This window comes from Garra rufa, chromosome 15 (assembly GCF_049309525.1).
Source record: "Garra rufa chromosome 15, GarRuf1.0, whole genome shotgun sequence".
Taxonomy (NCBI): domain Eukaryota; kingdom Metazoa; phylum Chordata; class Actinopteri; order Cypriniformes; family Cyprinidae; genus Garra; species Garra rufa.
In genome coordinates, this window is record NC_133375.1 from 19,832,339 (window position 1) to 19,860,122 (window position 27,784).

General features: G+C 35.8%; 1 protein-coding gene across 1 annotated transcript; it reads right to left on the bottom strand.

The window, feature by feature from the left end:
- Nucleotides 1-1,264: 1,264 nt before the first annotated feature.
- On the bottom strand, nt 1,265-27,784 carry mmp11a (matrix metallopeptidase 11a). The gene is made up of 8 exons (XM_073818635.1): nt 27,560-27,784; nt 14,595-14,860; nt 10,567-10,710; nt 8,102-8,235; nt 6,569-6,786; nt 6,239-6,443; nt 4,926-5,189; nt 1,265-2,185 (listed from the first exon to the last, which is right to left on the bottom strand). The coding sequence occupies exons 1-8, from the start codon at nt 27,668-27,670 to the stop codon at nt 2,067-2,069; spliced, it is 1,461 nt and encodes a 486-aa protein (XP_073674736.1). The 5' UTR covers nt 27,671-27,784; the 3' UTR covers nt 1,265-2,066.

The following is a 27,784-nucleotide window of genomic DNA, read 5'->3' on the forward strand; positions in this document are numbered from 1 at the left end:
TGTTGTTCCGTGGACCAATGAGATTGCACGGTTCCGCCGACGTCATGAAATCGATATCGGCGTACAAGTAACTGACGTAAGTTGTTTTATAAACTATAAGACATATAATTTGTTTTCAGTTTTGTGTTCGTTTTATATTCTTTAATCTTATATTATCGCTGTTATTTTTTTTCGTTGCTGTTAAAATGTAGGGCAACATTTTTTGTAAATATTATAAAAAACGTGTTTATATTACACTACCGGTCAAACGTTTTTGTACAGTAAGATTTTTAATGTTTTTTTAGAAGTCTCTTCTGCTCACCAAGCCTGCATTTATTTGATCCTAAATATAGAAAAAGCAGTAAAGTGAAATATTTGTATTATTTAAATTTTAAAACAACTGCTTTCTATTTGAATATATTTTAAAGTGTCATTTATTCCTGTGATCAAAGCTAATTTTTTAGCATCATTACTTAAGTCTTAAGTGTCACACTATCCCTCAGAAATCATGCTAATATGCTGATTTGCTATTTGATACTATTATCAATATTTAAAAGTTTTTTATTTTATTTTATTTTTTTTATTTAGGATTCTTTGATGAATAGAGAGATCCACAAATCAGCCTTTATCAGAAATAAAAAGCTTTTGTAACAATATACACTATGGCACCCAAAAAATATTTATAAATTAATACTTTCATTTAGCAAGAATGCTTTAAATGGATCAAAAGTGATTTATAATGTTACAGAACATTTATATTTCATATAAATGTTCATCAAAGAAGCTTGAAAAAAAAAACTACTAAGCTGTTTTTAACATAATAATAATAATAATAATAATAATAATAATAATAATAATAATAATAATAATGTTTTTTGAGCAGCAAATCAGAATATTACAATTATTTCTGATGCATAATGTGACTGGAGAAATGATGCTAAAATTCAGCTTTGAAATCACAGGAATAAATTACATTTTAAAATATATTCAAATAGAAAATTATTTTAAAAAGTAAAAATATTGACACATTTGACTGTTTTTGCTGTACTTTGGATCAAATAAATGCAGGCTTGGAGAAAATACTTCTTTAAAAACATGAAAAAAACTGTTCAAAAACTTTTGACTGGTAGTGTACTTCTCATGAAACTTTAGCCATTACTTTTTTTTTTTTCTCATAGCTTTAATTTTCTCCATGTATTTCTTTCTTTTTCTTTTATTTTAACGCAGTGCTTACTGCAAATGACTGAACAAATGAGTGGATTACACAAAATTTTATGACCGGTAAATCGTCTGGGAATATTTTAATTGTACCAAAATACAACACACATTTTATAAAAGTATTTACATAGTAAATATGAAAAGCCAAAGAAAATAGTGTAAGAACTACAAAAACTAGAGAAAATATAGAAAAAATGTACAATGATGATGTGAAGAAAAAATATGCCAAGCTGATCTTTTGATGTATAATATTATAAAAAAAAAAGATTTAAAACATTGTCAGTGTCCTGCACTGAAGAGTGCTAGTTTGTCTGTTCATACAGTCTCAATATCATAAGCAAATGATCATGTCAAGAGTTTCTGTGATTTTAAAAAAAAAAAAAAAAAAAAAACATCCTTCCCCTATACAAAAGACATTTTGAATGAGACCTAATGTCTAAACAAGCTTTTCTTGTGTTATTAATCAATACAAACTGCAGTACAGTACAACTTGCAGCGAATCACAAAAACTTCGAGAGTTACGGACATTGCAACTGGTGCAAAGATCCCTGACAAATGTTTTAGCACCTTGTTTAGCACCATAACAACAGGGTATTTATGTCTCCTTACACAGTGGCTGCTTGATAATACAACAAATACAGACATAGCTGCTCGTGGTTCATAAAGATCAGATGTGCAAGATTTCCTGAGAAGAAATTTGATTAATCAGACATTTTTGAGGTGAAAGGAGGAGGAGAAATGCCCGGGGAACAAGAACTTAGGTTACATAGTACGGTTCCTCATCATGATAAAGTGGGAAATTTACACTACATGCTTTAGACCAGAGTGTAAGAACTTGTAGTAAGAGACAGAAACGTTTCCTGAAGGGTTTATGGCATGCTACATCCAAAGAAGTCTGGACCGACGTAGCGTGGGTAACCTTCCAAAACCTTACGCTGAACTGGATCAAACTTCCAGTACTGTCGGCGGCTGATGAAGACGGCAAAGCCTGTGGAGTATACAACAGTGTGCGAAATAATTATTAAATATGAGTGTGCGCAAGTATGTGTTCTAACAAGACAACTCAAATTTGACTCAAAACGACTGTCACTGACTATTGCTGCTGAAATATCGCCCTCTTCTGTCAGAAGTCTGTCACTTTCACCAATTAAAGGGATAGTTTACCCAGAAAATTCGGTCATGAATTACTCACCCTCATGTCGTTCCAAACTCGTAAGACCTTTGTTCATCTTTAGAACACAAATTAAGATATTTTTGATTAAATCCAAAAGCTTTCTGACCCTTCATAGACAGCAACGTAACTGACGCGTTCAAGACCCAGAATGGCAGTAAGAACACCAATAAAAATAGTCCATGTGACATCAGTGGTTCAACTGTAACGTTACGAAGCTTTCTGGGTTTTGAACATGTCAGTTGTGTTGCTGTCTATACAGGGTCAGAAAGCTCTTAGATTTCATCAAAAATATCTTAATTTGTGTTCTGAAGAGGAAAGAAGGTTGCACGGGTTTGGAATAACATGAGGGTGAGTAATTAATGAAAGAATTAATGAAAGAAATTTTTGGGTGAACTATCCCTTTAAGTAGATATTTGCCTCCTTATTATATGCATGCGTTACCTTTTGTGTCAAATTTTTATACTTCATCAACAAATTCAATCTGAAAAAATAAGACACAAACAGTGGTTATGAATCAAAAGAAATCAGTATCAATAAAATCCATCTTTGCAGTGAGTTGAGTGGCACAATATCTGCATCTGAAGTTGCATTTAGATGTATTCACATGTTTAATGCAGCTCAAAACTGGCAGAAATGCTTTTACACTGCAATTACAACTGCATAAATAATTCCATAAGATTACGGTTTTAAAATACTTTTTAAAAATTTATTTTAAATATAATATAATATACTTTAAATATTAAACTAAAACAGCCAGTAGGGGGAGACAAATCTCTTAATATTAGTCTTTGAACCATTAATTCAAAATCAATTTATTCTGAAAAGAAGCAAGTGACTTTTGAATGATCCAAAGAATCATTGACTCAAATGATTCATTCAAACATGCATATTCAACAAACTTTCTTGAAGGATTAATCCAGAATTAAAATTTCCTGATAAGTTCCCTATGATAAGAATCCCTAGGTCAAGCAAAATGTTTATGCCTTTTCTTCTTCAGTCGAAAAGAAATTAAGGTTTTTGAGAAAAACATTCCAGGATTTTTCTCCATATAGTGGACTTCAATAGGGGCCAATGGGTTGAAGGTAGTGTTGGGTTTGAGTCCACCTAAGTTGAGTTTGAGTCCAAAATGGGGCGAGTCGGACTCAAGTCCGAGTCCAACTAAACACTACTGTTTGTCAGTATCTTACCCTTGTTTTAACCTTTACAACTAGAATATGGCAATGACATTTTAAATGTAACAAAAGCAAACCTCTATTGCATATTGCCATTTTGATTTTTGATTTCACACCATCTTCATAATTAGTGTCCTGCTCAGCAAACTTAAAGTCATGTAACAGAAGTTATAGCTTTTTTATTGTGACATATTTCAGTGACACAGCTTTTAGAATGTGAAAAATTATAGTTAAAATTAAATTTGAGTTTATATTTCAAAATTCTGACTTTATTTTTCACAATTCCGAGATTATATCTTACAATTCTGATAAGAAAAGACTTTCTTCCTTTTATATCCCACACTTCTGGCATTTTCCCCCTAAGAACTGATAAACTCGCTACTGTTGAGATAAATTGAGTTATAAAGTTCGAAATACAACATATAAACAACATAAAAAAAATTCTGAATTGTGAGATAAAATAGGCAATAGTAATATGATGCAGTCTGCTGCGGCAGGTTTACGCTGCTGTCGCTTTAAGACCGGACGCACAGATCATATATTTTGACACATCTTTATTTCTCCCAACTGCTCAAATTCACTCAAGACAAAACTGACTGCATTTGCATGAGTACTCTCCAAAACGGTGCATTTTGACATTACTTTTCGTGTAAGTGTGTAGCAATAACATGCATAAGAAAACTTAATTCAGCATTTGCACGCTGACTGAGAGGCGCTTTCGGTGAGCATGCTTTGAGTGTGTGTGTATGCAAAGAAACCAGTACTGGCAAGACTTTTAAACATGTGCCAATACTAAATGTCACTTTCGTAATAATGCATTGAGTCAGTAAAATTTGCGTCAACTGTCCCTGGATTCTGCAATAATTCCCAAGTCCGAAAAGCTTGAGTCCGAGTCAAGTCCGAGTCCACTAAAATTGTACTCGAGACCGGACTTGAGTCCAAGTACAAGTCTGAGTACCTCAACTCTAGTTGAGGGTTCAAATTGCAGTTTCAATGCAGCTTCAAAGAGGTCTACATGATCCCAGCCCAGTCTTATCTAACAAAATGATCAATCATTTTCTAAAAAAAAAAAAAAAAAAAAGTAGTTTTTACCCACAAATGGATCATGTAGAGTCCTTTGAAGCTGCACTGAAACTGCAGTTTGGACCTTCAACCTGCTGATCACATTGAAGTCCACTATATGGAGAAAAATCCTGGAATGTTTTCTTCAAAAACCTTAATTTCTTTTCGACGATGTAAGAAAGACATGAACATCTTGGATGACATGGGGGTGAGTAAACTATCAGAAAATTCTAACTATCCTTTAACTTATGTAATCTGATTTCTTTCATGTTAATATTAACATTCACTAATATGTATTAAAAAGGCTGAGCTGAAAGTACCGTGTGCATCCTGGAAGGCAGCATCGATCTCATCAGGGACACCCCACCAGTCCTGCTGGATGCTGCTTGGGAAGGCCGTGTCCACTCTGTTTTCACTGGAATCCAAACGCCAGTAGTGTCCTGACTTAAAGAAGTATGTATGGTGGCCGTGGTGCTCTTTCAAGCGCAGTGCAGCCTGAATGTGCGTGACAGGAAGGCCCATACTTTGAAGAGGGTCTGGTCCTTTTATCTTGTGTTCTGCATCAAACACCCAGTAGTTGGAACCTAACGGAAGACATAAGAGAAAGAGTAAATATGAGTAAAGAGTAAATATGATTACATTAATTCAGAATAACTATCACTATATTCCATTTTAGCACTGATTTATGATTGCTTGTTATTTGTTATTGATTGGCAAACTAGTGGACTTCAATGGGTTGAAGGTCTAAATTGCCATTTCAATGGAGTTTCAAAGGGCTCTACAGGGCATAAGGGTCTTCTCTAGTGAAACAAGCTGTCATTTTTATAAAAAAAATTTAAATGTATATACTGTATGTATATATTTTTTAACCACAAATGCTCATCTTGCACTAGCTCTGCGATGCATGTGCTGAATCATTTTGCTAGATAAGACCCTTATTCCTTATCTGGGGTCGTGTAGAGCCCTTTGAAGCTGCACTGAATTTGGATCTTTAATCCTTTAATCCGAAGTCCACTATATTGAAAAAAATTCTGGAATGTTTTCCTCAAAAATCTTAATTTCTTTTGACTAAAAAGAAAAGATATAAACATCCTGTATGACATAGGGGTGAGTAAATGATCAGGAAATATGAATTCTGAAGTGAACTAATTCTTTAAGGATCCACACCTTTATATATATATATATATAATTGTCTTGAGCTATTATCACTAAATATGCTCCCTCTAGTGGTAAAAAATAAATATAGTACATTACATCAACACACCACACGTTTGACTCACTGAACCAATGCTATTTCAGTTCTAAATGCACAGAGTAACGTTTACCCCTAATTTATAATCATCATTCTGTGAAACACACATCAGAGCTACCATAACCAGTTACACGTGTACAGCGCTGTTCAGGTACTGCACTGCATAACACGTGAATTTATCCGTTGTTAGTAGCATGTTTTCTGCATGCTCGTGTTTTATCATGCCCTGCATTAGAGGCACAAAGCAGGATGCTTCAGATATGGGTCAAGGGGAAGTACCGCACCACCCATCACCATAGATATGTATATAACCAGGCCTGTCTGATCCTGTCCTCCAACCACAAATCACCACAGTCAGCCACCAGTGCTGAACTCACCCACCTTCAAAGAACCAGATATTGCCCTTTTTGTCTTCATAGGCGGCGCCTATGTTCTCTGGAATGCCCCTCCAGTGTCGAGAGGCCAGGGCAGGGTATCCCGCCTGCAGACGGCCCTCCCTGATGCGCCAGGCATAGCTGGCCTTGAAGAAGAACAATTCCCCACGGATTACAGACACAGCATCGAAGTCTGTGTGACAAGCTTCAGGCTACAAACAATGACAGCGAGAGGAGATGGGAAAACAGAAGTGAGAATCAAGGGAACGTACAGATAAACTGAATTTTTTCTTTTAAATGTGTAATTTTGTCAATGTTTAAATGGTCAGGGACTCACTGCACTGGTGATAATCTCATTGGTTTCTGTAGGGATTTGGATCGGGACTTGCGGCCGGGGACCGTAGAGGTATTGAATGCCTTTCTTGTCATCCTCACTGAGCTGGAGAGGATAAGAGAAACTGTAAAATGGGGACATTATGGCTCCGGGCTCCAGAGAATGCTGCAGACCCAGGACATGGCCAAACTCATGTGCTGCCACCTGAAGAAGATCAGTTCCTGTAGGATGATATATAAAATTAGTTTTTTTTTCCCACACAAATGTGATTTGGCTTTTATATCTGATCTTAAAGGAGTTCACTTCCAGAACAAACATTTACAGATAATGTACTCACCCCCATGTCATCCAAGATGTTCATGTCTTTCTTTCCTCAATCGTAAGGAAATTATGTTTTTGAAGAAAACATTTCAGGATTTTTCTCCATATTATAGTGGACTTATATGGTGCCCTGAGTTTGAACTTCCAAAATGCAGTTTAAATGCGGCTTCAAACGATCCCAAAAGCGGTTTTAAACAATCCCAGCCAAGGAAGAAATACAATTTAAATACTTTTTAACTTCAAATGCTCATTTTACACGGAACTCTGTGTATTCTGGGTTAAGACAGTTAGGGTATGTCGAAAAACTCCCATCGTATTTTCTCCCTCAACTTAAAAAATAATTTCAAAATAATCCCACATCGCTACAGAAGTACAGACCCAGTCTTTGCAAAGTGAACATGCAAAGAAGATCAAACACCCTTAACAAAAATGAAAAACAACGATGTAGGGCGAAGTTGAGGGAGAACATGAGTTGGGAGTTTTTCAACATACCCTAACTGACAAGATGAGTGTTTGACATTAAAAGGTGTATAATTTTTTTTTTTTTATGAATATAACCAATTGTTTTACAAGATAATCGTTTCTTCCTCGGCTGGGATCGTTTACAACCGCATTTGGTGTCGTTTGAAGCCGCATTTAAACTACATTTTTGAAAAATTCAAACTCTGGGCAACATAAAGGTCCATTATATGGATAAAAATCCTGAAATGTCTTCCTCAAAAAACATAATTTCTTTACGACTGAAAAAAGAAAGACATGAACATCTTGGATGACAAGCGGGTGAGTACATTATCTTTAATTTTTTGTTCCGGAAGTGAACTCCTTAAAGGAATGACTGTTTTGTTTGTTCTGTTCTGTTTGTTCATTTAAGCATCAGTGTGATGCCAGGAGACTTTCTCAAGGAACAGCTGAGAGTAGCTGTTAGTGTGGAATGAGAGGACGAAAAACTAGACATCTTGCCTCCTGCTCCTGTAAGGTGCTTTAAGCAACCTTACAAAATAACCCACACTTTGTATGATGTCATGCATAAAAAACAGATAGGAATCACTCTAATCAGTTAATCGTTCAAATCCCAAATGGATGTGAACTGGGTTTGAGATTGGAGCCAGATATGCAAAAAAAAATCTTTAAAACGTACCAGAGGTGTATCCAAGCTTTCCAAGTGAGTGGCAGGCACTGAAGCAGTAAAATGACTATTCTATCTTTTCAACTTACCAAGTTCATTGCCCACAGTCCAAGACTCGTCATAGTCAAAATGAATATCTCCCTCCCTGTGTGTCCTTGGGAAAAAAGCATGAGCCAGGATCCCACCAGGGCCATCAAAGGGCAAATTATCACCATGCCAGTACCTGATATAGGAAACATAAACATAAACATATATACACATACAAACTATATAATATCCCTCATGCACACATAAATCTCAGAGTGGATTTTATTCAGACTGTTTACTGTTAGACGTCAAAAAGACATTTATAAAATGTTTAGAAGTTGTTTATGATTTTGAATGTATGGAAAACTGACATCTTAAAGATGTTTATCAGATGTTTGTACACAGCAGATGCTTTTCACATGAAGTGATCCTTAACAGATATCTTGGAGACGTACACGTGCAATCTGGGATCTTTGCATTACAGTAGGACTATTGCATCAAAATAAACAATTAAGTTAAAGAACTAGATTCCACTTTTATACGTATGACTGGAAATAAATATACAGTGTTCATTGTTTTCTGACAGTTTTAACATAGCAGAAAACAGACTGATATTATTGGATATGATATGATTTGATATGCAATATACAGTTGAAGTCAAAGGTTTACATACATATTGCAGAATCTGCAAAATGTTAATTATTTTACCAAAATAAGAGGGATCATACAAAATGCATGTTATTTTTTATTTCTACAAATGACCCTATTCAAAAGTTTACATACACTTGATTCTTAATACTGTGTTGTTACCTGAATAACCCACAGCTGTGTGTTTTTTAGTTTGTTTGTTTAGTGATAGTTGTTCACGAGTCCCTTGTTTGTCCTGAACAAACTGCCTGCTGTTTTTCAGAAAAATCTTCAGGTCCCACAAATTCTTTGGTTTTTCTGCATTTTAGTGTATTTGAACCCTTTCCAACAATAACTGTATGATTTTGAGATCCATCTTTTCACACTGAGGACAACTGAGAGACTCTTTTGCAACTATTACAAAAGGTTCAAATGCTCACTGGTGCTCCAAAAGGAAAAATTATGCATTGTTGAATTTGAAGATCAGGGTAAATTTAACTTATTTTGTATTCTGAGAAACATGTAAGTATCTTGTGTAGCTTCTGAAGGGCAGTACTAAATTAAATAAATATGATATTTAGGCAAAATAAGAAAAATGTACACATATTCATTCTGTTTAAAAGTTTACACCCCCTGGCTCTTAATGAATCACTTTTCCCTCTGGAGCATCAGTGAGCGTTTGAATCTTCTGTACAGTCATTGTTGGAAAGGGTTCAAATACACAAAAATGCTGAAAAACCAAGGACTTTGTGGGACCTGAAGGATTTTTCTGAAGAACAGCGGGTAGTTTAACTGTTCAGGACAAACAAGAGACTCATGAACATCTATCACCAAAAAAAAAAAAAAAACACAGCTGTGGATCATTCAGGTAAAAACAGTATTAAGAATCAGGTGTATGTAAACTTTTGAACATGGTCATTTTTATAAATTCAACAGTTATTTTCTTTTGTGGACTATATGTAAACATATTTTATGTGAAATATGTCATTCAGGTCAGTACTAAATAAAAAATAACATGCATTTTGTATAATCCCTCTTATTTTGATAAAATAATTAACATTTTGCAGATTTTGCAAAGTGTATGTAAACTTTTGGCTTCAACTGTATTTTAAGTTTGTTCACCTATTAATTTAGTTTTATACCTAAAGACAGAAATACAAAAATATGGAATTAATATAAAAATATTTCTGTCAAATTATGTAGATTCATGTGAGATACAGACATTTTTTTATATCAGTGGTCAAGAAAAATCTATTTTATTCTAGGTAAGGCTGGTCACTGCTCATGGTGGCTGCTGTGTTGTACTTTACTAGACTACCATTTAAAATTTTTGTGTCTGTTAGAATATTTAATTAATACTTTTATTCAGCAAGAATGCACTGATCAGAAGTGAGAATTAATAAATTTGCAATTTTACAAAAGATTTCTTTTTTAAATAAATGCTGTTCTTTCTATTCATTAAAACAAATCACAAAATCCTCAAAAATATTAATCAGCACATCTGTTTTTAACACTGATAATATAAGAAATGTTTCTTGAGCACCAAATCAGCATATCAGAATGATTTCTAAAGGATCATGTGACACTAAAAACTGTAATAATGGCTGATGAATATTTAGCCATTACATTTAGAACAGTATTATATATTATACTATATTTTATTATACTCTGCTGAATTATACTATATTGTACTGTTCTTTACTACGTTGTATTGCACTTTACCATACTATACAATACTGTGCTGTACTGTACTATACTAACATACCATACTAAATACTATACTAGCATCTTGTAACCCTTGTATTATTGGACACTTATTTGCAGGATAAATTATTTAAGGATGTCAAATACACCTGTGAAGAAGGTATTTAAAAAAACAGTCACATGATTTTTTTGTTACCTTGCGAAATCAATGATTATGTCAGCCTCTTGGTCGGTAACCTCAGTAAAGGTGAGGGGCGTAACATCACTCCAAATCTTGAGAGCTTCCTGTAAAACCCGCCTCACTTTGTCCTCACTCATCTGCCACGGGAAGCGCTGGATTCTGAACACACATGGACGCAGTCATAGTTTATGAACACACGTGATCATGTTTGCATATACACACATTGTGTTACAGACCACCGGCCTTTCACTGCTGGACCACCAACCGGCATAAACCCACATCAGAGACCACCAGTAATTCATCTTTATTATTCATCACCATAGGCATCTGTCTGGTGAGCATGTCACATGATCTCATAATGTTCTCCGAATGGCTGTTTTATGAGCATCACGAAACTGTGGTTTCGGTGGTATTATGTTTGTAGCTTCATGACCCAGTTCTCCGACAGGAGTAGAACTCACCCCGCAGGGATCGTGTAACCTCAGACACGTATCAGACTGTTCTGGATCTTCTCTCACAATTTGGGTATGATTAACCTTTTATTATAGTCATTTGCACAAAGGTGAGCACCTAATTAGGCATTCTTCAAATGTTTGTGTTGAACACCAGTACTAATCCACATAGCTCAAGTTCAGCTCAAGTTAAGCTGTTTCTACTTGTATTATAAATGATTTAGAAATGTACATTTTAATAAAGGAAGCCAAGCCTTATCAGAGAGCCCACACACCTGTCTGTGTTAAGGAATGTGTCTGGATTCAGCCCCTCCAGCTTTCAGATACTTTCCCTAATGCTGTGTTCTTGTGAAAAGCCTCTCTTTCACATTTCCGAGAATCTCAGAAGTATATACATACACTATATACATATATAAACACACTCACTTTCCTTCAGAAAAAATGTAAACATTTCGTTTATCTCATAATGCTCCGTTCTAATCCACAATGCATGCCTCTGTACTATTCAGCCATGCAAATATTACACAAAGAACAATGGAGAGCAACAAGACAACTGAAAGAAAAGTGTGTATCCTACATCTTCGACCGGATGCATCCACACTGTGCTGCCTGTGAATAGATTTCCGTACAAATGTGGCTGATTAGTACTCTCTCAGAGACGGCCCTATTCTCCCTCATAGGTCGGACTATAATGCCCCTGCATTCCTCCACATAAACGGCCTGCTGTAAGCACGATCAGTACAGAGATAGAAAGTGCTATCAGCACACAAACATTATCGTTCATTCAGATATTGAATAAGGGTAAAAATGACCCTTTTGTTACGATGAAAACAGACAGGCTCTGTGGCACTGAAAAGATCCTGAGCTTGTTGTTAAAGAACCTATTTGTTGGCCAACCACAATAATATAGGGTGATATTAATAATAAAAGCTATTTTAAATGCTAATATTTATAATATGTGACCCTGGACCACAAAACCAGTCATAAGGTTAAATTTTACAAAACTGAGATGTATATATATAATATTAAAGCTCAGTAAATAAGCTTTCTATTGATATATGGTTTGTTAGGATAGGACAATATTTGGCCGAGATACATCTATTTGAATATCTGGAATCTGAGGGTGCAAAAAAAATCCTGAGAAAATCACCTTTAAAGTTGTCCAAATTAGGTTCTTAACAATGCATATTACTAATCAAAAATTACAATTTGATACATTTACAGTAGGAATTTTACAAAAAATATTCATGGAACATGATCTTTACTTAATTTCTTAATGATTTTTGGCATAAAAGAAAAATCAATAATTTTGACCCATGCAATGTATTTTTGGCTATTGCTACAAATATACCCCAGCGACTTAAGACTGGTTTTGTGGTCCAGGGTCACATATATGAAATAATTATTATTATTTTACTTTTACATAGGAGACACTTTTAAACATAAAAGGAACAAAAGCAATTTGTCATAGTGCCAGACATGTTTATAGTATACAATCAAGCTAAATTATTATTATGTTATTATTATTATTACTTACTTACTTACACATTACCATGAACAACCCTAAAGGCTTGATTAATTCAACGGAAACATCATATATGTTTTAAATATCACTGTGGTTTGGGATCAGTAAGATTTTTAATGTTTCTTAAAGTATCTTATGCTCGTCAAAGTTTCATTTATTTGACCAAAAATACAGAAAAAAACGTTATATTATGAAATATTGTTTTCTATTTTAATATACTTTAAAATATAATTTATTTCTGTGATGCAAAGCTGAATTTTCATCAGCCATTACTCCAGTCTTCAGTGTCACATGACCCTTCAGAAATCATTCTAATAAGCTGATTTATTATCAATGTTGAAAACAATTCCGCTGCTTAATATTTTATTGGAACCTGTGATACTTTTTTAGGATTCTATGATGAATAAAAAGAACAGCATTTATACAAAATCTAAATATTTTAACAATACAAGTCTTTACTGTTACTTTTTAACACATCTTTGCTGAATAAAAGTAGTAATTTCTTTCAAAGAAAAAAAGAAAGAAAAAGTATGATCTGACCTCTAATGTTTTCTTCATCAAAGAAACCTGAAAAAAAGTATTACAGGTTCCAAAAAAATATTAAGCAACACAACTTTTTCCAGCACTGATAATAAATCAGTATATTAGAATGAATTCTGAAGGATCATGTGACACTGAAGACTGGTGTAATGATGCTGATCACAGGAATAAATTATATTTCAAAGTATATTAAAATAGACACCACTAAAATAGACACCACCACTAATAGATAGCCACTACTTTAGATTTCAATAATGTTTCACAATATTACAGTTTTTTCTATATTTTTAATCAAATAAACGTAGTTTTGGTGAGCAGAAAAGATTTCTTAAAAAATCATATTAATCCCAAACTTTTGAATGACAGTGTCTAGATTATGAAACATACATTTCCTTTGTCAAATTGTTTCTTTAACATTGATTTCTATCATTTTGACAGGCAATCCACCTTATTTTTCCTGTAAGAGCAGGTGCGCCACTTGTAAATTTTCTGCCTCCGCTTCCAGCTATTTTTAGTTGGGTAAAACAGCTTGTTTTGCTGCTTGATATTGCAAATTGGTGTGTCTTACCGTACAATTTTAATGTATTATCCTTAATAATGAACACAGATTTACTGTTTACTGCACTTTGTTATTCTTCTCGTCATTTCCCTACTGTGGCTAATGAACCGGAAGTCTTGCGCATTCACAGATATCGGCTTACTTCCGTGTTGAAAAATATGGGTGGATAAAAATATTATATACCCATTTTAGTACCAATCCAGTATACATTGCTAATAGGAATTAGAAAATCAAACATGGAAAAACACATGAGCATTTGGGGAGAAAAACAAGACATTTTAGTGAATTATTCATAAGAATAATTATGATTATGATATACTGTAAATACAATCGGGAAAGCAGACCATAAATGCACAGTGTTGGGTTTTTTTTCATATTGTTACAGTAGAAAACAAAGGAAAAAGAAAATAATCTGGAGGAACAGAAAACTGTCAAAGGATTATTTGTGACCATGGACCACAAAAGCAATCATAAGGGTCATTTTTTGAAATTGAGATCATAAATGAGATTTCCATTGATGTATGGTTTGTTAGGATAGGAGAATATTTGTCCTATCTGTTTGAACATCTGGAATCTGAGGGTGTAAAAAAAAAACAAATATTGAGATTATTGCCTTAAAATTTGTCCAAATGAAGTTCTTAGCAATGCATATTACTAATCAAAAATTATGTTTTGATTTATTTACAGTAGGAAATTTACAAAATATCTTCATGGAACATGATTTTTGGCGTAAAAGAATAATCGAAATTTTTGTCGGCTGTTGCTACAAATATACCTGTGCTATTATGACTGGTTTTGTGGTCCCAGGTCACATTTGTAGCACAACTTTATGACTTGAAACTATGTGTTTCATTCTTTTTAAATGGAAGTTCCTGACACTGGAAGTGCCTTCAATAATTCAAAACACAGCAGGCATGATATATTACTTAAAGTTATAATATAATCTTGTTTTCCTTGTACACCTTACTTGTAAGTGAGGTCAGTTTTTGGCCAGCGTCCTCCAAAAATCACAAAGCGTTTCTGTCGGGGGTGCCTGCTGAGATGCACCTCTCTTTGGTCGGGGTAGTCTGGGACACCACAGCGCATTGGACCTGCAGCCCCAGAGCTGTTCCTGAGTTGGGTGTTGAGCTGTGGCTCATCCTTTGGCCATGCTTGAGGTTTTAAGGTGTCCTGAGGGTGGGGAATCCTGTCTCTCCTCTTTTCAGAGAGTGAATGAGGAATCTGTGACAAACCCTGCGATGGAAACACAAAAGACATAAATTGCACATTGCATAAGTATTCATACACTTTACAGCACCTTTACAGCCTCAAATCTTAGTCGTATGATCCGCCAAGCTTTGCACATTTGCATTTGGCAATTATCTGCCATTCTTCTTCTTACCTTTTCACCTCTCAAGCGCTGTCAGCTTGGATGGGGTCTGGGTTCAGGTTCTGAAACTCTTCCCCAGACTTGTGCCTTGACACAATCCTGTCTTTGATCTCTACAGGCAGTTTTTTGACCTCATGGCTTGGTTTTTGCTCTGATATGCATTTTCAGCTGTTAGACCTTTTATTGAGAGGCGTGTGCCCTTACAAATCATACTCTTTCAAATGAATTTGTCACAGGTTAACTTCACTCAAAGTGTAGTAACATCTACAAGCAATACAAATGCTTTTGAGCTACATTTCAAGTGTCCCAGAAAAGGGTATAAATACTTATGCAATTAAATCATTTCACTTTTTATATCTAATAAATTTGCAAAGTTGTCACAAATGCAAAGTTTTGTGCTTTGTCATTATGGTGTATGGAGTGTAGATTGATGTGGGGAAAAAAGTAATTTAAAGCAGTTTAACACAAGGCTACAACATAAAACATGAAAAACATAAAGGGGTATGAATACTTTCGCAAGGCACTGTAAATGCAGCCTTGGTGAGCATGAGAAACATCTTTCAAAAACAATCCTAATCGACCCCAAAAATTTCAACAGTAGTGTACTGTACTGTATATTTATTTAACTAAGTCTATTTGTCTCAAATATGATAAACTGACATCAGATTAAAAAAACCTACTAAACCCGTTCAGGTTCATACTGAACCCAGTTTATGATAAAACATCATGCACGTTAAAGAACATTAAATAACAACAAACAAGCCAAGCCGCCCTAATCTGATGCAAAAAGCAAAATCATGTTCTTCCCTAGTTCATGCTGTTTACTTACGGTGGGATATGATTGCGGATGGACTGCTTAGTGTCCCTAAACATTCTTTGGAGGAAATGGCTGTTCATTAACATGGGCGTTAAAGACAGAGAAAAATGCCGCGGGCAGCACTGTGGTACTTTCAGGCAGAATTCTGGGCATTTATAGATGCTTTAAACTTCAGGATGTTTCGGCTTTCATTTACAGTGCTCACCTTTTACCCACTTACAGAAAAATGTCTAAATACTTCATTTACTTAAAATCAACATTTACTTCAAAAGCTAAATATGTTGCAATTTGAAGAATTTACAGTGAGCTCTTATATTGAGATTCGCAAATTTGTATGTTATGTTTTACATAAAAATTTGGAAAAAAACACAGTTCTGACAAGGTGCCCTTGTTTTTTCTTGACTGGTTTACAACATATTATAAAATCTTTAGGAATTTTGCAAAGTAACGGCAAGCAGGCTAAACGTTTTCCCCTCAATGACCCCGTGTCTCTCTCCCAGGGATGGCGGTACAGTGGTGACTCCTCATGCGTGAGGCAGAGCTGCTATATTGGAGACAATGCCCAGCAGGAACTATGGAATGTGCCCTGGTCTCTGAGTGAGACTTTCTACTAGCATGCTGATTTCAAGCATGTGCATGTAGACAGATCAGGTTCATTAAATATATATAGATAAAAAAAGAAACATCATCTTTAAACACTTTGCATTAATGTTGGTGCCTTATGGTTTTGAAAAACATTTATACCAACCATGTTTAAGGTTACAGCATACTACGTTCATATGTATCATAAAGCAAAAAAATAACACTTTGAATATATGTCAGTGAATGGATCTTAAAGGGGTCCTGAACTGAGAAATCAATCCTTTGATCTTTTGACATATAAGAGGTCATTGTACTATAAAAACATCCTGTAAGTTTGAGAAACCAAAACTTTCATGTTAGTCTAAAAACAGCTTATATTGAAGCTAATCTGCCAAAACAACAGGATGTGGAATGTGCCACTCTGTGTTGTAATAGTGTGGCTAAACACCGCCTCCACAGAACTTTGGCCCCGCCCACTGATTTAAATAGTGAGAGACAGAGTAACAACAAAAAAAATGATTTGCATTTTAATGAGTGAAATATTTGACCCCTTCGCAAAACCTGACTTAGTACTTGGTGGCAAAACCCTTGTTGGCAATCACAGAGGTCAGATGTTTCTTGTAGTTGGCCACCAGGTTTGCACACATCTCTGGAGGGATTTTGTCCCACTCCTCTTTGCAGATCCTCTCCAAGTCATTAAGGTTTCCATACTGATGTTTGGCAACTCGAACCTTCAGCTCCCTCCACAGATTTTCTATGAGATTAAGGTCTGGAGACTGGCTAGGCCACTCCAGGACCTTATTGTGCTTTTTCTTGAGCCACTTCTTTGTTGCCTTGGCCCAGGGTTTTGGGTCATTGTCATGCTGGAATACCCATCCACAACCTATTTTAATGCCCTGGCTGAGGGAAGGAGGTTCTCACCTCACCCCGTCTATCGTCTCTTTGATGTGGTGCAGTTGTTCTGTCCCCTTAGCAGAAAAACACCCTTAAAGCATAATGTGTCCACCCTCATGTTTGACGGTGGGGATGGTGTTCTTGGGGTCATAGGCAGCATTCCTCCTCCTCCAAACACGCGAGTTGAGTTGATGCCAAACAGCTCGATTTTGGTCTCATCTAAACATATCGCTTTCACCCAGTTCTCCACTGAATCATTCAGAAGTTCATTGGCAAACTTCAGACGGGCCTGTACATGTGATTTCTTTGAGCAGGGGGACTTTGCGGGCGCTGCAGGATTTCAGTCCTTCACGGTATAGTGTGTTACCAGTTGTTTTCTAGGTGACTATGGTCCCAGCTGCCTTGAGATCATTGACAAGATCCTCCCATGTAGTTCTTGGCTGATTCCTCAGTGTCTCATGATCATTGAAACTCCACTAGTTGAGATCTTTCATGGAGCCCCAGACCAAGGAAGATTGACAGTTATTTTGTGTTTCTTCCATTTGCGAATAATCACACCAACTGTTGTCACCTTCTCACAAAGCTGCTTGGGGATGGTCTTGTAGCTCATTCCAGCCTAGTGTAGGTCTACAGTCTTGTCCCTGACATCCTTGGACAGCTCTTTGGTCTTGGCCATGGTGGAGAGTTTGGAATCTGATTGATTGATTGCTTCTGTGTTCCTTCAGGTAACAAACTGAGATTATGAGTATTCCCTTTAGGAGAGTGCTCCTAATCTCAGCTCATTACCTGTATAAAGGGTATTACTCATTAAAATGCAAATCAATTTATAACTTTTTTGAAATGCGTTTTTCAGGATTTTTTTGTTGCTATTCTGTCTCTCACTGTTCAAATAAACCTACTATTAAAATTATAGACTCATTATTACTTTGTCAGTGGGCAAACGTACAAAATCAGCAGGGGATCAAATATTATTTTTCCTTACTGTAAGACAATGAAACATATAGTATGCATAAATATAAACTTTTATTTTGAATCGATTAATCGCAAATAATAATTTTGCAGCTCTACTTCCAAGTCTACAGTCGTGGCCAAAAGTTTTGTGAATTACATAAATATTGGAAATTGGAAAAGTTGCTGCTTAAGTTTTTACAATAGCAATTTGCATATACTCCAGAATGTTATGAAGAGTGATCAGATGAATTGCATAGTCCTTCTTTGCCATGAAAATTAACTTAATCCCAAAAAAACTTTCCACTGCATTGTTAAGAAGGCATCAGGGCGTACAAGAAAGTCCAGCAAGCGCCAGGATCGTCTCCTAAAGAGGATTCAGCTGCGGGATCAGAGTGCCACCAGTGCAGAGCTTGCTCAGGAATGGCAGCAGGCAGGTGTGAGCGCATCTGCACGCACAGTGAGGCCAAGACTTTTGGAAGATGGCCTGGTGTCAAGAAGGGCAGCAAAGAAGCCACTTCTCTCCAAAAAAACATCAGGGACAGATTGATCTTCTGCAAAAAGTATGGTGAATGGACTGCTGAGGACTGGGGCAAAGTCATATTCTCCGATGAAGCCTCTTTCCGATTGTTTGGGGCATCTGGAAAAAGGCTTGTCCGGAGAAGAAAAGGTGAGCACTACCATCAGTCCTGTGTCATGCCAACAGTAAAGCATCCTGAGACCATTCATGTGTGGGGTTGCTTCTCATCCAAGGGAGTGGGCTCACTCACAATTTTGCCCAAAAACACAGCCATGAATAAAGAATGGTACCAAAACACCCTCCAACAGCAACTTCTTCCAACAATCCAACAACAGTTTGGTGAAGAACAATGCATTTTCCAGCACGATGGAGCACCGTGCCATAAGGCAAAAGTGATAACTAAGTGGCTCGGGGACCAAAACGTTGAAATTTTGGGTCCATGGCCTGGAAACTCCCCAGATCTTAATTCCATTGAGAACTTGTGGTCAATCCTCAAGAGGCGGGTGGACAAACAAAAACCCACTAATTCTGACAAACTCCAAGAAGTGATTATGAAAGAATGGGTTGCTATCAGTCAGGATATGGCCCAGAAGTTGATTGAGAGCATGCCCAGTCGAATTGCAGAGGCCCTGAAAAAGAAGGGCCAACACTGCAAATGCTGACTCTTTGCATAAATGTCATGTAATTGTTGATAAAAGCCTTTGAAACATATGAAGTGCTTGTAATTATATTTCAGTACATCACAGAAACAACTGAAACAAAGATCTAAAAGCAGTTCAGCAGCAAACTTTGTGAAAACTAATATTTGTGTCATTCTCAAAACTTTTGGCCACGACTGTACAATCACCGCACATATTCAAACAGAGCATTCTGATGAGGGGGGTCAAAACAAGACAGAAAACAGAATATACTTCTAAATAGTTTTTTTGATTTAAAAATCTTGATAAGACTATAAGTGAACCTCAGAGAACAGATAAAAAAATAACAAAGGCAGTTTGTGACCATGTTTTTACAAATATGATAAATCATTCATTTACAAATGATTATGTTTTAGGGAGTTGAACCACGTGACATTTTAGTGTTGATTTACCTAGACTTAAAATTATCTGATATTTTAAGAGACATATTAACCTAGAAGGCATCATGTCCTGTTTTTATGTGTTTTTTTCCCCCTGCATGTTTCTGCTGGTCAGTGCACCACATTACTTTGAATTAGTGTTTTAAATATTAATAAGAAGTGAAACAGTCAAAGCAGTTTCTTAAAATATTTAAATATGTAATTAGAATTAAAAATAGAAGATTACTAATACGTTTTTTTTAAACAAAAATTTAGTATTAGTTCTACATTATAGTATCAGGACATTTGTATCAATCTGATATTGTACTATTTTACGATATTAAAAATATTTTAATACAGAAATTAAAAACATGGTACTCATACAAATAATGAAACACCAATATAAGCACTTACACTGCAATCTTAAAAATAATCTTTATTGGCATTGATGGTCTCGGAAAGAACCTTGAACATCCATGGAAACTTTTAAATGTAGAAAAGGTTCTTTATAGTGGAAAAGGGTTCTTTAGATTTTAAAAAATATTTTTCAAAGCGGTCTTTTAAGAACTGTTAACTGAAAGGTTCTTTGGGGAACCAAAAATGGTTCCTCTATGGCACCACCGCAAAAAAACAAAAAAAAAAAACAAAAAAAAAAAACAATTTGGAGCCTTTATTTTTAGGAGTGTGTACAGTTCAATCTAATCTCGTGAACCTGGATACAAAATGTTAATGAAATTCGAACCAGATGCTTAATTAAATTTCTTTTCTCAGTTATTTATGTGATTATAACATCCAACTGCATTGTGACTCCTGACCTATGAGTGGGTGAGATCTGCCATAACTCTGGAATAACACACATTCCACAACTGGCACACACAAAGATGAGGTGCTTTCTGCATTGTTCATACAATGCAAGTTTCAAAGCGTATATTTGACCCACTTCTCAAAAACGGAGGGCAAGTTAGGACACATTTGGCTATACTATACAGGGGGAGAATGAAGTTAACACAATAAGTCACTATTTTATGTGTGTGTGTAATAATCTATAGAGAAAGCATTGCCAAATGTGTCTTGATGTTCTGCCAAAACACAGTCCTCAAAGTAAGCAGTTTATTTCATTAAAAGTCTGAGGAGATTAAAGCAACAAAATTGCACATACACAAAATGGAAATCAAGGCTGCAGTATGCGCTGATAAAAAGCCTAGAGGTAGTGGCATGATGTGGAAAGGAATGCTTTGGGGTTTTTCTGGACGTAAGATCAGAGTGAATTTTAAAATAAGTGTGAGAATGTAGCTGTCCACTTTTATCAGCACTGTTTAAATGAACCGTCTGACCCTAAAGCTACTGAAAATACCTTTTTAGAGAGGGATCAAAATTCTGGGTCAGTGCTTAATAGGTTCACAGACATCAGACAGGGAGAGAAAAACTTGTCTCAGTGAGTTTGAAAGCTAGCCAACAATGCTTTCTGATTCATTTTTAATGCTGGAAATATTTTGAGTCAGCGTTCTGCCTGTAGTTTGACATAATTTATGTTTCAGATAAGCCCCCCAGACAAAGCCAAGTTATAAATGCTGCTGTCTCCTTTCATGTGTAGTTAAATTCGCCAGTTGGGTTTGTGTTTGAGCCACACTCCCATACAACACTGCCTGTCCCAGCCTAGAGCTCCCACGTCCCACGTCCCACGTTCCCCCTCCACCTCTTTCTCGTGTTAACACATGCTTTCAGCTCCACAGAGGAAATCCTGACATTTTTTTTATCATTGTTTTCAACAAACTCAACTGAGAGTACAAGCCACTTTCAGTAGCAAAACAGTGATTTAAAATTTTACTTTGTAGAATACTTTCACCTATTTCATATGCCAGTACAGATACTCAACTGTAAATAAACCAGGTTGCAGGTTGATTTTTTTTTAAACGGTAGTTCTGTTGAGCTATCAAAACATTTCTGTTTTCACTTATGAATATTCCAGATTCGATATGAGTTATGCTCAACTGGCAGCAATTGTGGCATAATGATGATTACAACAAAAATGAATTTCTACATTTTAATTATTAACCCAAAATTGTGGTTTACAGTAAAGCTAAATTGGTCAGACCAGAAAAAAACAGGAGTACTATAGATTGCCAAAAAGCATAACAAATCAAGGAGAAGAGTGCAAAAAACTGTCTTGAGGAACAAAAGGTCAGTTTGTGCTTGGCCAGACTAAACCAGGATTTTCAGGGCAAGAATCTTGACAACATTTGTGTTTGTTCTTATCATTTCTGATCAGCTAGGAGAAAAATTAAGCTAATATCTTACTTAATACTGCTTATACATATCTTTACCACCCATTAACTTTAGTTTGTCAAAATAATGTGCCCTTTCCTGCTTACTAAGCCCTTCTCTATATGATTTAGTAGCTTTTTTCCATGGTTTAGACAGCATGAATTAGCCTAACAACGTATTCAGTGGTACATTAACCGTGCACTCCATATTGTTATTTACATCCGAGTGTATAAGTGCAAACCCTCTATTTTCAAATTTAGTTTCAAAAAAATTTAATAGTGTAAACCCCTCCCTGAGTGAGCCGCACACAATATGCCATGTTTATCTTCACGCCAGAGCATTTAAAAGCAGCACTGAAGTAAGAAATGTTTTCTTATTAAAGCTATATAAGTTATTCAGTCAAGCTGCAGTGATTTTCAGTTTTATTTAACAGTTTGGGTCATTTTAACAGAGTAGTTAGCACTATAGGTACTGTGTATTACGCTGCTGACACTTAATACACAGATCTAATATAAACATGTGATTTCTTTCACATCTGTACAGACATAACCGACTGTGTTTTAGTAACTTGTGTGTGTTTTTAACATAAACTTGTGTTTTTTGACCGTTTAAGTGCAATAAGACATGAAAGAGAACTTAGTTTAGTACTCACATGCCATGTGACAGACGCTTTCTGTCCGCATGCTTCGGATGTGAGTGCTTACAAAACCATGATCGACATGATAATCAAAACCAAACAGATGTTTTTTTGGCAGAATATCTGAGGTACAAGCTGTAAAAGCACAGCCCTGTTCTGGAAAAGGGGGCGGGGAGCAGCAGCTCATTTGCATGAAAAAAGCGTGTTTCTGGCTTCTACTCAAAATAGGCATTTTCAAAATAATATAATAAATGATGGGGTATTTTGCACTGAAACTTTACAGACACATTCCGACTTATATTACAGTACATCTTGTAAAAAGGGGCATAATATGTGTTTCACATTTCTGCTTTTAAATACTTAGGTAATCACCTTTGTCGCAAATGCTGTTAATTGAGTTTAACTTGTACTGAACACCTGTTTGAAAAAAATCATGGATGCATTTTTCTCAGTTTGGTGACTAGTACCTTGAAAATTGCAAATATCACCTTTAAGAAACAAACATCTAAATCATAACTCATAAAGCAACATTGTTTTAGGACCAACTGAGTGAAGGTTTCCATGAAATGATAAACTAATATTAGTACTTAAAGCAAAAGGATCATGCATGTTGAAACCCCTACTCTTTCCACATTTATCAAACATGCTTCAATGAGTCAAATTTTGGATGGGTAGAGTGCAGGATCAAAGATCTGGGTCACTGTCCAATCTGGTTTACAGACATCAGACAGGGAGAGTAAAAAAAGAAAAGCTTATCCTTCCACCAACATATCACAACTCTTAGTGGCAAGATAAACAAAGCTTTAAAGGATTACCATTTGCACAAATATTCACAGGTAAATCCCCTAGAATCTGCAGCTGACTTGGAAGTGATGAGTGGTCCAGTGCAGGACTAAAGGAGACTTTCAAGTAAGCTTGCAGTGATAAGCTCCCAGATACAGCGTATGCACCAGTACTCATGTTAAACTCTATCCCCAGCAGCTCAAGCCCTCTGTCTACCAGCAATAGTAAATGTTTCAAGTTTGGATCAGTGCTCGAAGGACTTTGGCATCTGGCTTATTCACACAAACCTATTTTTTTTTCCCTCTCCCCCACACACATATTCCTGCTCTGACACATCCAGGAAGTCATGAAACTGATTATGCTTTCCTTGAATGACCCTGTCAAAATCATAGCAGCTAAGGCGAGTGAATCACCTGACCCAATAACCCTGAAAAACACAATCAAAAACACAATCTTGCCTGTGATGAAAACACTGTTTGTGTTGCAGTTAAATTCACTCATACTTCAGAGGTTGTTTACAAAAACCTCCAATTTTAAAGCTACAATATGAAACTTTTGGCCCTCTAGCGGTTTGTTAGTGTAATTATATGAGTTTGGCATCAGCTATTCTATTTTGTGTGGATGAATCAGATGGTTTTGGCGTACCGCTGTACCTAGTGAAAGTCAGTAACGAAATTTGAAATCTCACTCTTTTCTTCAAAATAAATTAAAAAATTATATATCGAAAGGGAAAATTAAAAAAAAAAATAGCTATATAGACTGCACCACACAGGAGCTGCTAAATACGGAAGCCCGTTTCTGCCACTGAATAAAAAAAAGTTATGACCCACAATTTTGACCTAACTTGCAATTGCATGTTATAAAGTCAGAATTGCAAGATATAAACTCGAAATTCTGAGAAAAAAGCTACAATTGCGAGATATGGGGCCTCATTTATAAAGACTTGCGTAGAAACCATCCTTGATTTTATCTAAGAACTTTTCTGATTTGATCGTACACACGAAATCCATGCGTATGCCAGTCATTCGGTTATAAATCACAAATGATCGTGGAATTGTGTGCAGCTGAATGTTCCGCCGTCGAAACGCCCCTGCTTAATTAATTAACATATAAAATGAGCTCATTCCTAAAGCAAAAACTCTGTGACAATGGCAAGTAAAAAGGAGCGCAAGAAATCAAATTATAGTGAGGCTGAACTATCTGCAATACCAGGCATTACCACAAGGAAACGGTCGTACGCCAAACTGGAATCTGACGTGGAGATAAGTACTTTTCCACGTCAAAGACGGTTTTTATAAATCTGTACTTTGACGTGGATTTGATCGTACGAACACTCTAAGATCAAATCAGTGCGTAAGAACGTTTTATAAATGAGGCCCCTGAACTCGTATTTCTGAGAAAAAAGTCAGAATTGTGAGTTTATATCTCGCAATTCTATTAATAATGTAATATAAAATTTAAAAATATGCACCTTTATAACTCACAATTGGAAGTTTATATCTCACAATTCTCAGAAAAAAAGTCCGAATTGTGAGTTTGCATCACAATTCTGAGAAAAAAATCTAAATAGTGAGTTTATGTCTGACTTTCTCAGAATTGTGACTTTCTATCTCAGAATTGCGAGCTTATGTCTTGCAATTCTGACTTTATAATTCACAATTGCAAGTTTATATCACGAAATTCTGAGAAAAAAAGTCAGAATTGTAAGTTTATATCTTGCAATTCTGACTATTTTTCAGATTTGTGACTTCATTTCTCAGAATTGCGAGTTTATGTCTCACAATTCTGACTTTATAACTCACAATTGCGAGTTTATATCTCATAATTCTAAAAAAGAATTTAGAAATTAGAGTTTGTATCAGGTAATTCTGAGAAAAAAAGTCAGAATTGCAAGATGTAAACTCATAATTGCAAGAAAAAAAGTCAGAATTGTGAGAAAAAAAAGTCACAATTAGCTTTTTTATTTTTATTCAGTGACGGAAACAGGCTTAGCTATAAGAGCTGGACCAGACAAAACTTTTCTTTATTTATGGGCATGATGGAAAAATGGCAAAAAGTATACAATTTCCTGTGAAGTCTTAAGTTAAGGTTTGATAAGTGCAATGGCTTCAAAGACCATCTCATGATTACAAAACAGATAAACATCTGTTTTTTTCTGTTATACACAGAATAATTATTAATTATACCCTACAGGGCGACTTTCAGCACTTACATTTGCTTAATTTGATCATATATCAACCTTATTCTTTAATGCAGAAGTAAGCCTATGGGCTTAGCCGCTATAGCGAAATAAGAAGAATAACAACGTGCAGTAAACGATAAAACTGTTTGCACTACAAACCAGTGTGTTCATAATTAAGATACTACATGAAAATAATATGGTAAGACACACCAGTTTGTCAATATCAAGCAGCAAAACAAGCTGTTTTGTACAGCTAAAAATAGCTGGACGCGGATGAGACAAATGGCCACGCCCACTCTTACAAAAAAATGTAGGTGGATAGCCCTGTATTTTTCTAAAACTCGATATTATAAACCTTAAACCAAATTATGGCTGATGAATTTATTTTTGCAGAAAATGAAAACATTACATAAGCATACCATTACAACTGCTCTTAAACAGCACAGTCCCACTACAGGAGTGTATTAACCATAGTCTATTTTTCCCAAGTCTTCCTTATCAATTTGGTGTTTTCTACAAGTAGCTTGTGGCTCCACAAATACAATAAACTAGCAAATAATGCTAAACCACTGTATATATGACAACTTAATTATATGCATGTTTTATGCTTCCCATTTTCAGAAATTCAACCTTAACTAAAGAGGTTTTAGGAACTGAGTGTCCTAGAGCCTCAGCCTTTGCCAATGGTTTCCGCTTCCAGTGACTGGGTCAAATATTGTGAGAACGAGACTGGGATGTGAAAATAACAATCTTCTAAACAAAAGGATTTTGATTATATCTGGATTCACAAACTACACAATCTATTCTCTTTTAGCAGGGGACATGCCAGGGAGCAAGGGGTGAAATAATCATAACAAGAAAACAGCAGTGAGCAGACTATCACATTCCCTAAATTCTCTCTATAGTAGGCTATGTATCCGTGAGAGAGAGAGAGGGAGTGTGTGTTGTCCCTCCAGATGGCACAGAAAAGACAAACTTGCCCATGCCTGCACAATCCCTCGCTGTTTTTGTCATCGCTGAGAACAAACTGGCAACATTATTTATAAGTTTTTACACCTGAGTCATCATAAATACAACACTAAAATTCATTCTTCAGTTTTAGGAATGTGATGACAGATTAGTTAGGGCATTTTAATAATCAAACAAACACTTCAAATACAGGGCATAAACAAAAAAAACATAAAGAAAACAGTAAGCCTGTGAATATATTTTAAATAAAAAATAAAAAAGCTTTTATCAAGAGCATTTAATGGCAGTTAAACAGTTATAAATGAGATCATTTACTAAACTTATAACCATCATTTACTAGACCTGAATCCTATAAAGTGAACAAACCCAGATGAAACTGACAGGTTCTGGCTCGTAATAATAGAAGCTTTAGACGCTGTTGTTCAATTTGGTGCCAATACTTACAACAAGCCAAAACTCATTAGATTTTACTTTGTTCATGCTGATCTATTTGTATGTGCCATGCAGCATGAAAGTAAAATAAAATGTAATTTATTACAAATTTTAAAGTAAAACTCAAACTGGCAAGTTCCAATGCAGTAAAAATGTTAAATAACCCCTTACTAAACAAAAACCTACAGTTTTTTTTTAAGAGCTACACTCTTAAAAACAAAGGTTCCAAAAGAGTGTTTTTGCAGTGATGCCACAGAACCATTTTTGGATCCCTAAAGAACCTTTCAGTGAACAGTTCCTAAAAGAACCATTTTGAAGAACATTTTACAAATCTATAGAACCATTTTTTCGACTATAAAGAACCTATTCTGCATTTGAAAAGTTCCATGGATGTTCAAGGTTCTTCACAGAACAATTGATGCCAACAAAGAACCTTTCTTGAAACAATGCAACAAATGTTGCTATTAATAAACTCACCGGAGGCTGTTTGTGCTTCGTGAGTCCTCGTCCCCCGTGCAAAGGCATGCATCTCACGGTCAAGAGCACATGCAGAGCGAAAGCGCCTGACAGAAGCCCGGAGACCTGCATCCTCCTCCTGTATCCTCGAGCTCCGCTGCTGGAAGTGGAAGTGCCTGAGAAAGTTGTGGTGCAAGCTCGCGCGATGCCTGTGGACGACTGCTGCTGGATTGACTGCAGTTATTT